This window comes from Ambystoma mexicanum, chromosome 1p (assembly GCF_040938575.1).
Source record: "Ambystoma mexicanum isolate Mex_15411 chromosome 1p, UKY_AmexF1_1, whole genome shotgun sequence".
NCBI classification, from domain to species: Eukaryota; Metazoa; Chordata; class Amphibia; order Caudata; family Ambystomatidae; genus Ambystoma; species Ambystoma mexicanum.
Window position 1 is genome coordinate 592,844,758 of NC_090921.1, and position 13,574 is coordinate 592,858,331.

At 43.4% G+C, this 13,574-nt stretch overlaps 1 protein-coding gene across 1 annotated transcript in view; it reads left to right on the top strand.

Annotated features, from left to right (window-relative positions):
- Window positions 1–13,574, top strand: part of ADAMTS10 (ADAM metallopeptidase with thrombospondin type 1 motif 10) — a 932,646-nt gene that overhangs the window by 415,411 nt on the left and 503,661 nt on the right. Inside the window, exon 6 of the mRNA XM_069649542.1 lies at window positions 10,027–10,110. Coding sequence (XP_069505643.1) covers window positions 10,027–10,110 — 84 coding nt within the window. The remainder of the gene's footprint in view (window positions 1–10,026; window positions 10,111–13,574) is intronic.

Consider the following 13,574-nt stretch of genomic DNA (forward strand, 5'->3'; position numbering starts at 1 on the left):
GTACGTGAGTATAATGGTTGTGATATGCCATGCAAGTGCCCCACTGTGTGCTGGTAGGTGCCTGTGGCCAGGAAGTGGAGCACGGACACTACCTTCAGTAGGGGAGTGATGGCGGTGGGTGTTTCAATTATGCTGACGATGTCGTTGTGTATCATGTCCACAATGGCGGTGATGGTGTCCCGGTCCAGTCGGTACAGGGTGTGGATCTGCTCAGCTGTGAGGTTGAATGGACTGGCTCTGATGCGTGGGATTGGGGGCTGCCTGCGTGGTGCCACTAGCTGTGCTGGTGGGGCTTGCTGGCCCTGCCTTGCCCTCCTTCTCCTCCTGCGTCTCCTCTGTGCAGCCTGTTGTTGTTGTTGTTGTTGTTGTAGTTGAAGTTGTAGCACTTGCATTGCTATCAGGTCCTCGAGCCCCAACATTGCTAGTCCTATTGGTATCATTGTGGAGTGTGACTGGGTCTGGGAAGGGGTTGGGTGTGCTCTTTTTCTACTTCCTGAGTCTGTATTGCCTCCACCTGTGCTGATTCTGTGCACCTGTGGCAGCTGGATTCACTGCACAAGGCCATTTACGGTTGGTTCGCGATGGCGTAATTAGCACCATGGCGGTAAGGTACTTAACGGGCTGGGTGATGGCGTTGGGTGCATGTCCACTTGGGTCGGCATTCGCGTACCTTTGCGCCATGCCGGTAATTACGGTGTGGGAGGTCGCGTGCGCGTGTCCTTGGTGCAGTTAGCAGCAGCGTTAACTACGATGCCGCTAATGGCATCGTAGTTAACGGTCACGGGTCATGATCGGACCTAGCGGAAAACGATGGCGGTAAAAATTTACCGCCATCGTTTTTCACTTAGCGCCAGGGTCGTAATGAGGCCCAAAGTATCAAGAGTACTCCATCTATTTGCCTCCCATAACCTGCACAGATTTGTCCGTTTTTAGTTGCCCTCCATGAACCATGTTGCAGTAGGCATCCCTTGCACAAAGAGCCACTCTGTGGTATAAAACACTTTATAAGACCCCCATCAATGTGTACAATTAAATATATTCTAAATCCATTAGGTATTATTTTCGAGAACAAACCTACGCTTCCTCCTTTGGATGGTGGAAGTAAAGTTTAGACTACGATTGACTGATAGAAGTTGCACACTTGATCCTGGTTCAAAAATAAATCGAAAGAAAATGAACATGGGCAATTTTTCTTTAGCGCTAATAGGATGCAAAATTCCACATGCTGCATGCATGTTTCGGTAATGATGCCACTGGAACATTTATACCCTGATATAGGCCGCACTGGGTTCAGACCGAGCCACCCACCCCATGGAGTTATTTACAGATCACGCTAACACTGATATGTTTACACATCCAGGCTTCCAGGGAAGATTTGTTTTCGAAGATAAAGAAATTCCTTCTGTGTGTGGTTTTAACCTTTTAACTGCCATGGGTTTTCCCCTACAGTGCCAAGGCCTTTTTTTGGTGATTTCGGTATTTCGCCGTGCAATGCCTTCTAACGTTTTCTCCGTCATTAACCCCTTAAGTGCCAAAGACAAGCTATCTCGTCCTTGGCAACAGGGAGGTAATCCCAAGGACGAGATACCTTGTCCTTGGCATAAACCTGGTTGTTGAACAGCAAAGCAGTGTAAACTCATCAGATCTCCCAGTAGTTGTTGATCTATCTCAGGGGTACACAACTGATTTTGACAGAGGGCTGAAAGTATTTTACATGATGGCTATAGTTGGACGAAAAGTAAAAGTGGGTGGGGCGGTAGGCGTGGCAGGAGGCTTTTTCAAACCCCAATTTTTATTACACATGGAAAAAGAATACGTTTTTGGGTTGTAACGATTTTTATTTGTATTTCAAACTTACATTTTGTACTACACATTTACCATTGTTATCATTTATTTCTATTTAGTTATTACAGATCGTCTCTTTAATTAAATGATATATATTTTATTGACCCTTGATTGGACATTCCGTTATTTTGGACTGCTATACTTTGCTGTTTGGGTTGCCCAAGAGGAGTATGGCCTTTCGTTGAGTCAGGTTTCCACAAAAAGCAAAGGATGTGCATCTCCTAACTGCCTGTTTTAGCTTTATTATTGGGTTCACTCTTGGAGTGCGACACTATGCCCCATGACTCCCACCCCCCAAGCAAACACTGTCTCATGGCCCTGACCCCTCAACCAAACACTATGCCCCATGGCCCTGACCCCCCAAGCAAATACTATGTCTCATGGCCCCCACCCCTCAACCAAACACTATGACCCATGGCCCCCACCCCTCAACCAAACACTATGCCCCATGGCCCCAACTCCCCAACCAAACACTATGCCCCATGGCTCCCACCCCTCGACTAAACCCTATGCCCCATGGCTCCCACCCCTCAACCAAACACTATGCCCCATGGCCCCCACCCCCAACCCCAACCAAACACTAAGCCCCATGGCCCACAAACAAACTCTATGCCCCATGGCCCCCACCCACAACCATACACTATGCCCCATGGCCCCACCCCTCAACCAAAAATTATGCCCCATGGCTCCCACCCCTCAACCAAACCCTATGCCCCATGGCTCCCACCCCTCAACCAAACACTATGCCTCATGGCCCCCACCCCCAACCAAACACTAGGCCCCATGGCCCCCACCTCTCAACCAAACACTATGCCCCATGCCACAAAGCATGCACTATGCATACATACCATTACGGACCGAACCCCCCTCACCCCCCCCAACTCGGCACACAAACTCAGAAGCATACACCAATACACTATGCACCCATACAGACCCGAATCCCCCCAACATACACTGCACTTTCACACAAAAACAAACACTCAGGCAGACCTGAGACTCCCCCCACATCCGCATCACAACATACACTGCACTTTCACACAAAAACAAACACTCAGGCAGACCTGAGACTCCCCCCACATCCGCATCACAACATACACTGCACTTTCACACAAAAACAAACACTCGGGCAGACCGACACTCCCCAAACCCCTGCATCATAACATACACTGCACTTTCACCCAAAAACAAACACTCAGGCAGACCTGACACTCCTCCCACCCACACATCACAACATACACACACAAACATACAGGCAGGACAGAACTGACACACAAACATACAGTCAGGACAAAGACCCGACACACACGCACCCAAACAAACAGCCCCCCCCCCCCAAAATATGTACTTACCGGACGTGCTGGAAGGCAGGCTAGCTGGAACGCTGGCGAGGTCTGGTACTACGGCTGGCGTGGCAAGGTTGAAATGCCTTCCGGCATCAAGCCTTACTGACCACACCAGCCGTAGTGCTGGCCCTTCATTGGTGCGTCACACACGCACTATGTGACTTGTAGGAGCGTGTGCCCTGAGCCAATGAGGGCCAGTGTTTTGTCCGGCCCGGAAGCCCCCCCCATTAGGAAAGTCTTTGTTGCTGGCAGGCCGTACAAAACAGCATGACAGGTCGCAACTGGCCCGCGGGCCGCAAGTTGTGCACCCCTGATGTATGTTCACTGGAGATGAGCTAGAGCGAAGACATGTGCTTTACATGCAAGCATCTTGCCCAAGATTATATATAGATGTATTTAAAAAAAGCCAGGTTTAATCAACGAAAACACAGTAAATAGTTCTGAATAACACTAAGTTTACAACTCAATTTAATGTTTATGCAAAATGTAAAGTATATGAATCATAAATAAAACTTCATGGTAACCTTACCTCACACATTTTTTTTTTTTTGCTACTTTAAATGTTTGTTTTGGTTTACAAATTTTGTTTTAGTCAAAATGATATATTGTTTGTATTAGTTTTATCGATTGTGTTCATGAAATAGTGTATAAAGTTTTTGTATTTGTCTTTTTATGATGTGCATTGTTTTAATGTTTTTCATTTTGAGTTTATTCTACTGTTTGTTTTTATTTTATGTATGTGTATATATAATATGAATGTTTTTTGTGCATAAGTATTTATTTTGTGTTCATTTTCAGTTGCTTTTTATTAATTGTAGTGCTTGTTTTAAAATTATATTGTTTGTTTTTTGTGTGTGCATTCTTATGTTTACATGTGTGTTTTTATTGTAACTTTTAAATGTACATTGGTTTGTATTAATGTAGTGATATTTATAGTGCTAATTATTTAATTATGACCTTTATTCTTTGAGTATTTTCTTGTAAGTTTAATTAAAGGGTGATTTAAAGTTATCATAATGCTTCCTTGTCCCCTGCAACGCCCCAACACTCCAAGTTAGTTTACAAAGCAAAGTAGAAATGTCCTTTGGTCTGGTTTCTGTCCTCGCCTGAAATAAAACTTAACAGCTGAGGTCACAACCCCCACAGCTTTAGACTGACTGGAAACCACAGAAATGGAAGCCTATAAACCTGTTTCTATGAAGCATATAGGTGCTGAAAAATGTGAGTAGGTTTTGTGCCTTTTCAACGCATGTAATGAGAAAAATATTCCCCAACCATAACGCATATGTACACAAATTCTCTTAGCCTCAGCCTCCAGCTGGCCAACCTACATCAGCTCCCACTTCTCCACCCCCAGTGCAATCCAGCTCACACGCTCCAAAAAAAAAACAATCCTTTGTTCCCTTTCACCTGCCCTCGTCCTAAGAAAACTGCCAGCCTGCAGCCATAGTAAATATAATACATAGACATTTTATGAATCTATACTAATATACTAATACTATATATACAAAACCCAATATCCTCTCATTTACGTAGGTGTGTATACAAATTACATTTAGTTTCATTCATTAAGGGTGCTCCTCACAGAGCTTGTACATAACATAATAAAGCTGCCTGCATTGACAGCACGTACAATTGGCATACACCATTGAACCATGGCACCTAGAAAACCGATCTTTCATGCCAGCTTAATTGATCTCATTTCCCATTGTGTGTCACAGCCCTGACACACAATGGGAAATGAGATCAATTAAGTTGCCATTGTTGTGTTATGCTGATCTATTTGTCGGCATAAATGTTTCTATACTGTGAGGTGGAATGTTTTTAACATGTATATGACTGTTATGTGTATATGTTTTTTAAACAATTTTTGTATTACTTGTGCTGAATTAGAGATTAATATATTAAAAATGATATTTTTTGACAATACTGTTTTATGTTCATTGAGAATACATAATGCAGCCTATATTGGTTTAGCGGCTGTTATTTAAAATTGCTTTCTGAGGGGATATGTTCATTGTTTGATATAGTTTGTTGTATATTCCTTCCTTTTGTTGAAATACATGTTATACATCCACACTTAGTAGGAGGGATTATCACCAGAGCGTGGGATTACCCCTGTAGAAGAACATAACACATGTACATGGCCCTCCCATAGATGTTGCACAAACACACTCTGAGAGCTCGAGTGAATTGTAATAAAACTCGAGTGCAGTCTCTTGTTAACCCATAAAGTCGGTAATCATAGTACTGTGCAGAGCCCATTCCATGAACTGCCGTGAAGCTTGAAAATACACATAACTCAGTCGGCTTCCTTGATTGTTTTGAAAGCCCCACAAATCATTAACAGTAATAACGTAACCAAAAATCCCTTCTCGCACTTATCTTTTCGTCCGGGAAGCTAGACAGCATTCCCGGACGTATTCTCGTGTAGCCTTGTTAGCTGTGCGGCTCCAGTATGTGAACGCTGCTGCATATGCTCCCCAAGATGAAAATAAATCCAGCCAACCCTTCCCGTACTTATCTTTTCGTCCGGGAAGCTAAAACCGCCTTCCCGGACGTAGTATGAGGTTGCCATGAGCACTGCTCGATTCTTCCTTATTCCGGCACACCTTCAGGCAGGGAAAAGTCACGCGGCGTTCCGACAAAATCCTCCGGCATGGCTTCTGCACGAACACAAAATAAGCCACACCTGCCGTGCGCCGTTGGCCCGTAATAAGCTGTAGCTAATTAGTTTCAGCTGGCCCGATGCACGCACGGCAGAAACTACTGAAAACCCCAGAGGCTGCTGGGAGTTGTAGTTTGACAGCTTAAACATGACTTTTAAGTCTGGTGAGACCTCTGCTGCCTCGTTTTCTGTCTCTACCAACCCATTTTCCTCACAGAATTAGTCCTGACATGTACAAAATGTACTTGCAGTTTGTACATGGACATTTCATATAGGGGATTTAGATGTATTTGTGTATGCGTGAGCCATGGGTAAATCTTAAAACATAATAATCTCAACATTGACCTGCATTATTTTTTATTTTTTTGCTGGACATGTACATTTGGTACACCAAACATACAGCGTATGTTTGTGTGGCAATTTGAGTGAGTTCTATTTGAGTGAATGGCTTATGAGTGTATGGCGTATGCATGTTTGGTGTCTAGCATGTGAGCATATGGTTTATGACTGTACAGCATATGAGTAGCATGTGCTTAGAATTAAAACATGATATGATATTCTATTTCTATCACACTTATACACACGTGTTTCAGATGTGTTTCACACATGTTTGCACATGTCCTGAATGCCCATTATATGTATGAACACTAACATTAAACTGAGGACTGACTTTGATGTGCATTCCTTTAGGTTCAGGAGATTTATAGGTTTACCTTTATATGTAAAAAATGGACATCTGCTATACTTCTCGAGAACATATGAAAACTCACATCTAAATCAGTCCTAAAATGTTCATATACATGTAAGAAAGGCACACGTATATTTTGTGCATGTACATTTACATTTTGTACATGTACCTTTAGACATTTATGCAGTGTATATCTCCTATCTGTCTCTGATGGGTATTAAAACTTACATCAAAGTCAGTCCTGGCTTTGATGTGCGTTTTCAAATGTCTTGGAGGCATATACCTGAAGTACAGTTTGTACATTCTACATTTAAGAAACGCTGTCTCTTGTAGTCCTGCTATATGTATGAAAACAATTAAAAGTCATTTCTAAGATGTATGAAATGTACACGCATATGTTCAGTTCATACATTTCATATAGGAGATGGAAATTTATTATACAAATGATTGAGAGATAGATTGACCTTCAAACTTAAATATCTTACAATTTCCCTGTACATGTAAAATCACACTTCACACGTATGGGGTATGAGAGTGTGGCATATGAGTGTGAAGAATGTGACTGAATGAACATGTTCTATATGCCTCTAGAAATATGAAAACTCACACTAAAGTGAGGACTGACTTTTAGAGTTTACATTTTATATAGTAGATGTATATTCATTCTATGCATGGGTCAGATGTAAAATTACCCAGATGGATGTTTAAAATATGCATGTACCTTTTTATACATGTACATACATATATATTTCAAACATGCACATGCACCTTCATTTAGGAGATGTACATTCATTCTGTGCATGCATGAAATATAGATGGATCTTAAAACATGAATATCTCAAAATTGGCCAGTTCATTTTTCAAAATCTTTAGACACCAGATTCTGATGAGATCTAGGTAAATGATAGCCAATTAAAAATCATAGCAGGAAATGTTTCAGATATTCGTGCTCATTTATTTTTTCCTATGGGAAGACGCCTTGTTAAAAGTATTCAAAATGTAATTAAAACATTTAAAAAATAATATGGAGGACTCAATTAATAATTCTGAGATGTTTCATGTAGGAATGAATTCCCCAAAAATTTACACTGGCAATGTTTCTGAATTTGCACAAATATTGCCTGACAAGTGTTTGTCAGGAACTGCGTGAACCCACGCAGTGACTTCTGCTTCAGATTAGTTAAATTAAATGAACACATTAAATTCAATATCCTTGATATACTACACAAGATGTAACCATAAAACAAGTCGTTTAATTGCAGACACAAATGTGATGCTCAGTCCAAAGCATTTGAATATTACAATCCATCCTCGGGGACATATCTGTAAAAGTGACATGTACATAAACATTGTAACATTTTGAAAATCTACATCTGCGCCCGCAATAAAAAGACTTGTTTTATGCACACAGGTTGTGAATTATTCTGAATCAGTAGTCACTGCATGGGTTCACCAAGTTAGTGACAAACACTTACTAGGAAATATGTGTGCATTTTGCATGTCCTCCAACTGCAGGAGTGCTCTGGTGTTAACCTAATATCTTGTTCAAAAGTACCAAACGGCTATACAGTTAGTGATGCCCTCTACACATTTTCACAAATGTTTCAGAATTTTCCATGAAAGGGTTCAGAAGTTATTGGGACATGTTATTTTCCGAAACCCCATAGATAATTCATCTTAAATTTAGCTAGCATGATTGCATAATGTGTGTCTGTCTGTCAGTCTGTATGTATGTATACATATTAAGGTGATGAGATTTAATGCAACATAATCCCTGAAATTCAGCAGATGTGGAAAGTGATGGCCACCTTAACTCCGTGTGCCCCCGCCCCGTTGCAAAGCCCATGAGCACATAATACATACTGTAAGAGAAGGGATTCACAATGTCATACACAATTATATTAATGGGGACATCATTTAATATGGTGATCACTTGCCATTTCCGCTCAATTGCAAGGGTTTTGTTGTGTTAAATCTTATCACCTTAACTCTCTCTTAACTAAAGTTCTTTTCGCTGAATTTAAAGGGTTTTTTATTCTAGTTTCCTAGTGGCCCACTAGCCATGCCCTTCGGTCGTCGCCCAGTATGTGTTGCACCAATAAGTTTGTTCTGGCCCACCAGCCGTGGCCTTTTTACACCAATATCTTTTCCTCAAATAATCTTTGCCCCCTGCCTAGTAGATGTGATCTTTGCCAGTGTAAAATATTGTTTCCACTCCATATGCCCATGATAATTTCCCAGGAATGATTTCCAAGTCCCACAGTGCAGTAACAGTGTGCCAATTCCCGCAATAACAGGATAAACTCTTGCCCGCCCTCACAGGTACTCACCATGTCTCCCCCATCCTCTTTTCTTGGTCCCCCATCCCACTCAGTTGCTTTTTGCCTCCCTGACCCTCCTCCACTACCCCTATCACTCTTTGGTTCGGATGACAGTTTCTTTGCCGTGCCCTGTGGCGTTGCCTTGTTAATCTCGTGAGATTCCCCCAGTTTTCCCCCGATAAAATGAAAATGTTCTACCCATACTATTTCCACCTCCCCACTTTTAACTTGAGATGATTGCCTCTTTTTTCCTCCTTCAAATAACATTTTTAGCACTTTTCACTTTCGGCTTCCCCCAGTATCGCAGGAATCTCTCACATAAAAAAGACAGGTTTTCATTTCTGAAAAGCTTCTCTGCTGCAAAGCACCACGGGCGAGTTGTGAAGGGTTGTTTTGGAGCACGGGGGCCCCTTCTGCGTCAAATAATTCAAAAACTACTGGACGGATTTATCCCAAACCAGAAAAAGTAAATAACTGGGATGCTTTGAGTCAAGTTGATTCTTATTTGGTACAAATCCATCCAGTGTTTTTTGTGCTGCACTGGTTCAGTCAATGCACTTTTTCTCGCAGATAATGAATGGGACTTGGCCGAAAACAGTATTTATTTGCTTTCTTAACTTTTTCATGTTAGCACGTTATTCCTAATATTTCCAGTTTAGAGGTGTCCGTGATGCATCTTTTTTGGAAAATGTAATCCAAATCCGTCCAGTGTGTCAAAAGTTATTTGCTCACATTTTTGGAAATGTGATCATTATTACAAGTTCAGTGATTGCCACCCTGTAGTTATGGTTATGTTGCATTCCACATACATAAGGACTTTTGGGGTTGATATTCATGAATATATAAACACATGTTTCTGCGATGCTAAATACAAATAATTACATTCGTGGATATGGCTGGTAAAAGAGAAATATGCTGTTATAAGAATAGGAAATATTTGTATGAACCAATGGAAGAGTAGAAGGGTTCAGCTACTTACCTAAAACCCTGAAATCTTAAACTACTGCCTAATTAATTTCAGGATTGCTGAATGTGCCACTCCTCCTCAATAATCATAAAGCATGAAGAGCCCAACCCTGAAAGTGCTCCAATGATGTGCTAAGTAGATTTGATGGGGGATTAATTTTTAAGACTGGCCTTTTTTTGTTTCCTGGAGGTCAGGTTGCCAAACTTTTCCAGGACTCGAGTCTGGGGAATATTGTGAATATTCTGGTTACTCGCTTGATTCTGCTCACTGAGGACCAGGTAAGCCAAAGTTCAAAATAGTAGAGAAGCTGTCATAATCTAAATCTACAGCCTAATAAATTGCTTGCTTGATTTAATGAAGCTCTAACTCATTGCTGCATTTTATGATACACTGTCTGTGTTCTGCTGTAATAAAACATTAGATTTATGCCTTTCTGCTGTTCTGTAGCATTGATTTTGTAAGGAGCACCATGCCTTTTGCTGTTACGTTATGTAATGTTACTGCGTTTTATACTGTGCTCCAGTGCATTTGCACAGTCTGTTACGCCATGGTATTCAATGTATAGAACACTGTCTGTATCTTGCTTGCCTTCTGTTGGATACCATTGCTTTTTAAGAAACACAGTCTATCTCTGACTTAGGCATAGCGTTCATTGATTTTTTATATATATATATATATATCTCAACAGAGCGTGCCAGTAATACTATCCCTAGTGGGACGTCCACTGTACCCATGGTCCTTCACGCGTTGAGGTCCCTCAGATAGTTTTTTTCCGCCATCGTGACGGACGCTTATCGCAGAGTTCATTTCGACTAACGCCATTTACTTATGAAAAGTTAAGAATAGTTACTCTTTCTGTCGTTTTTTCTAAACCGGCTTCAACTGCTTTATCGATGCGGTCAAAAGGACGACTGTCGATTGACACTCCAGACTCGACTGACCCATTCGGCCTTGGCCCTAACAGTAGGGAGAGTTGGGGGGCGGTCATTGTAGAATGTATTTTCCCCTCAATTCCCTTTCTCGCCTGGCTGCCATTCCCCGTAAACATGGAGACCACTCCATTTAAATGTTGCCCCACGTGCAATAAAAGATTCCTGTGGATAGACAAGCACCGGGTGTGCAACTTGTGTCTAGCGCATGATCACGACGAGGTGAAGTATCGAGCCTGCAAGCTCTTCAAGCCAAAAACACTTCAGGACCGAATAACTAAATGCTGGGCACCATCACACCATACAGGCCGAGGCCGCCATGCACATGGAGGGAGCCTCCAGTGATGGCAGTGTAGGGCGCCACCACTAATGGCAGTGTCAGTCTTTACAGACAGCGAAGGCAACGGGGAACCGCTAGGTTCCCAAATGCAGGCTCATGACCCCAAGAGACAGGCGGCGGCTCTGTTACGGGGACGACACCTGGCGGCGGAAGCACTACCACGACCCCAAGCGCTAAGCACACAACGTATGGCAAGGAGTCGACATTGTTGACCAAACGTCATCACACAGCGTCTAGGGGGATGTCCACAGTAGCCCTGTCCTCTGAGCACTCGGTCCTGATCGCCTCATGACAGGCCCCAGAAGTCTAAAGATACCGATAAGACTAAAGATAAACCAGACATTGTGCCCAAAACATCGACCGAATGTCGGGTGACGAGGCTGCGCTCCGCTCCATTGTCGAAAGTCGACATCTGACATCGAAAATGGCTGTAAACTCTAAAATCACTAGTTTGTCCCATCTAGTGAAAAAAACATGTCCCTGAGAGCGTGCTACAGTCCAACGAATCTATGAAACGCTCCTCCAAGAGCCCCAGTCATAAGGATAAAGCACATAAGGACAAGTGTACCCCTACTCAAAAGGAGAAACACTCTGTCCCCCAGGAGGAAGGTTCCTTGTCAGAAGCCTTAAGGAACAAAGCCCAGCCCCAGTCTGCACCCCAAGGCCAGCCAAAAACCCTAGAACAGGACACTACTCCTCAGTTCCCTGGTGTCAGTCCAAGTTCTGCCACATGGACTGCTGAAGACATAGACAGGGTCATGACTAGGATGTCCTTTATGACCAAATTCTTTGAAAAGAACCCACAGGCATTCCAAAACTTCCAAAATACACCAACAGCTGAGGCTTCCACCTCCCAGCCTCCAGCTAAGAAGGCCCGACATGGTCACGGTTTTCCTGGGGTAACAACTAGGGCCAAGCCTCACAAGGATTAGAGGAGCCAGTGCAGATCACGTGGCCAAGGGATGTCCTCCTCATTTAGAGGTGGAGGAACACCTCCACAATGACAGCGCGCTACTGGTCCCCTCCCATGCATCTCCAGTAGGAGGGTGCATTTCACACTTCACCCACAGATGGGAGGGAATCACCTGGGTGTTATCAACCGTGGCGGGAGGTTATTGTGTGGCGCTCATCCAAAAACCATTAAACCATCCCCTGCGTCAAAGGAAACCAAGGAAGGAAGAACAGCTGATCCTTCTCAAGGAGGTCACTGCACCGCCACTCAAGGACGCCATAGAGATCGTACCAGCGAACAAGGTAAACCGGGGTATTTATTCAACTTACTTCCTTGTGCCAAAGAAAGATCTGTCTATGGACCCAGTGTTAGACCTACGTCCTGCAAACACTTATGTAAAGGCACAAAAATTCTGCATGACAACGCTACAAGAGGTAGTCCCCCTGCTAAAGCGGGGACACTACATGGCAACACTGGATATGAAAGATGAAGGTGCTGCCCTTCGGAATAGCATCTGCTCCAAGGGTATTCACCAAGGTACTGGTGTTGGTGGCAGCACACCTGCGCAGGGAGGCAATCCCAGTGTACCCCTACCTGGACGACTGGCTGATCACAGGGGAGTCACCCCATCTTTTCAAACAAAACACGCAAAGAACCATAAACCTTCTCTTCCAATTGGGCTTTTCAATAAACGAGAAAAAGTCCAGCCTTGTGCCAAACACAAAACAGTTCCTAGGAGCTATCTTGAACACGGAAGCAGGCTTAGTCTTTCCATCAATGGAAAGAGTTCAAAACATGCTACAGCAAATAACTATCAAGCCGGTCACCAGATAAGCGTATGCAAAGCAATGCAGTTACTAGGCATGATGGCATTGTGCATATACCTGGTCCCACACGCACAGCTGCGCATGCGACCCATGCAGGAGTGGTTGGTGAAACAGTAGTCTCAGGCAAGCTGTCAGTGGGAGGATCTAGTAGTTGTTACGCCAACACTGGTACCAAACCTATGCTGGTGGACAAAGGAAAACCTGTTAAAAGGGAAAACCCTTCCACGACCCGGCAGCACAAGTGATCGTTACAACAGACGCTTCTCTCTCCGGGTGGGGAGCACATTACCTTCACCACACAGCACATGGTCTGTGGACTCACATCACAGCACAGAACCACATCAACCTATAGAACTCCTAGCAGTATTCAAAGTGCTTCAAGCATTCGAAGCATAGCTGATGAACCAGTACATTCAAATTCTATCAGACAGCACCACTGCAATCTTCTGTATCAACAAGTAGGGGGGCACACACACTCCAAATGTAGCCAGGCTGGCACAGACAATATGGATGTGGGCACTCAAAGGGGGATGTTCCTAGCCTCCCAACATGTTGCAGGGGACCTCAACACTCTAGCAGACTCTCTGAGCATAGATCCCCTACCAGAGGAACACGAGTGGCAACTAGACCCAAGCGTCGTAGACTACATCTTCTCACAATGGGGTTACCCAACGCAACACTTGTTCGGTACAGG